At 48.6% G+C, this 2051-nt stretch overlaps 1 protein-coding gene across 1 annotated transcript in view; it reads left to right on the top strand.

The window, feature by feature from the left end:
- Positions 1-1990: 1990 nt before the first annotated feature.
- LOC136844059 (uncharacterized) overlaps positions 1991-2051 on the top strand; it is an 870-nt gene continuing 809 nt past the window's right edge. Inside the window, exon 1 of the mRNA XM_067113074.1 lies at positions 1991-2051. This exon is cut by the window's right edge and continues 169 nt beyond it. Within this exon, the coding sequence (XP_066969175.1) occupies positions 1991-2051 (61 nt within the window).

The following is a 2051-nucleotide window of genomic DNA, read 5'->3' as shown; positions in this document are numbered from 1 at the left end:
AGACCTACACAATCGTCCATCTTACGTGGCCGTCCGAACTCATACCCTACGGGCATCCACTCCTCACAACAAGCATCTCCTGACATACATGCCAAGCACACGCACATAAGAAACACAGCCAACATCATACATCCTCTTTATGTATACTGTCATTCATAATAATGCCACGTCAAATGTATTGTTCCTAACAGAGGCAATACAAAGTCAGCTTTCCAGCTATATTAATCAGAACTCTGTTCGCAACTTGTATATAGAATTATGTACCAGTCTCCATTCTCAAACAAACAAGCTGACCGTATATTAATCTCTATTTTGTTTGCCTCACGTCAGGCAGTACATTTCCGCTTGCATGAGCCCTTGACCTTTCTGTTTGTTTTTTTTAATAAATTAGTAAGTTTGTAGATGCTGCCTCTTTGTCATGCCTTCGCTACATTGGTGACCACAGAGATGACTATCCCAGCCAGCCCCAACGATGCCAGCCTCTCCAGTGACAGCATCACTGCTGTCTCCATAAGTCTGGCCCCCCCTCCCTTCCCGACCCACAGCCCAGGGCAGAGACAATCTTCCAGTCGAAGAAAATCATCTCCTCAGCACACAAAGGAGACGCCATCCTCGAATTCCTTCCAGACAATGTTTTCGAGCAAGCCACAGAATGGTTCGCAAAACTTAAAACCCCTGTCACCTACGAATCACTGAAGGACCAGCTGAAGTCATCCTTCAGCATGCAACCCGCCCTAAGAGCCAAGAAGTTCCTGGACAACGTGGGGGCAGCCACAGGAGACGAGCGGCTATTGCACATCTACAAGCAATTACAGCAGCTGGTAACAGTAACCTTTGTAGATGGTGAACCCGAGTCAACCCTGGACCTTGTGAGAGAGGTCCTCACAAAACTGCCCCACCAAACAGTGATGGCCATGCCCAACGCCTCCACCATGCCCCTCAAAGAATTCCTATTGGCCAATGCAGTACGCATGGCCCACAAAACAGCAGAGCCCACCCAGCCACCCATAGCAGCAGCAGCATGACAGTCCCAGCAGTCAACCAACACAGAATCCGATAGCGACCCAGAGGAACTGGCTGCCCCTATCCAAAAACGGAGCTTTCCCTAACAATTCAACAACAAAAAGACTGGGCAGAAGAAAAACGAACCACCAAAGGGAACGTACTTCTTCCAATGAAAGTTTGGAAAAAAGGCCAGCAAATGTGACAAAGGCTGCAAGCTCTCGAAAAACATGTAAGAGGGTTGCACCAGCGACCCAAACAACTAAACATCAGTGGCGAGCAGACCAGTTGCTTCGTAAGAGAAGTTGCGCCTGCTTCCCACTGTCTTTCTTCCAAGTACAAACACAAAGGCTCAACGTGCTTCTTCATAAGGGATGAGAGGTCGAACACAGAATTCTTCGTCGACACTGGGGCATGAAAATCATTTGTGCCAGCCAGCCTGCACAAACAACTAAAGCCCGCCCCACCCAACAACATCCAAGTATCCACCACTAGCGGAGAACCACTCAAGATGTACGGGAGGTGGACCATGAAACTGTCATTCAATGGGAAAGGCTACAGCTGGACCTCAGACATAATGTTAGCACCTTTAGGAGCAGACTTCCTAAAAGAACACAAGAGCTGATCCCGAAAAAACCCTCGCATCATCACTGCAACAACTAATAAAGCAACCCACCATCGTATTGCCACCACAACAGCAGATACAACAAACTACCCACTGCATCAGCCACCTCACTGCTAGAAATAAGCCGCCTCCTACAGGACTTCCCAGAGGTCTTCAAAGATGACCTGCAGCACGACTCAACCAAACCAGCAAAGCACAACATCCAGCATCACATAGAAACAGAAGGTCGCCCAGCCCACGCTCACTTCAGACCTTTGGCCCCAGAAAGACTCGCCTACGCCAAACAATTAATCAGAGAAGTGGAGGAGGCAGGAATATGACAGAAAGCCCCCACCTCCACATGGTACCAAAACCCGATGGAACATGGCGGCGTACAGAGACTATTGGCAGCTAAACGTTATAACAAAGCCTGACAGATGCCCTT

Source organism: Macrobrachium rosenbergii, chromosome 12 (genome assembly GCF_040412425.1).
Source record: "Macrobrachium rosenbergii isolate ZJJX-2024 chromosome 12, ASM4041242v1, whole genome shotgun sequence".
Taxonomy (NCBI): Eukaryota; Metazoa; Arthropoda; class Malacostraca; order Decapoda; family Palaemonidae; genus Macrobrachium; species Macrobrachium rosenbergii.
The sequence above is the reverse complement of the archived record's forward strand: the minus strand, read 5'-3'. Positions and strand labels throughout refer to the sequence as shown.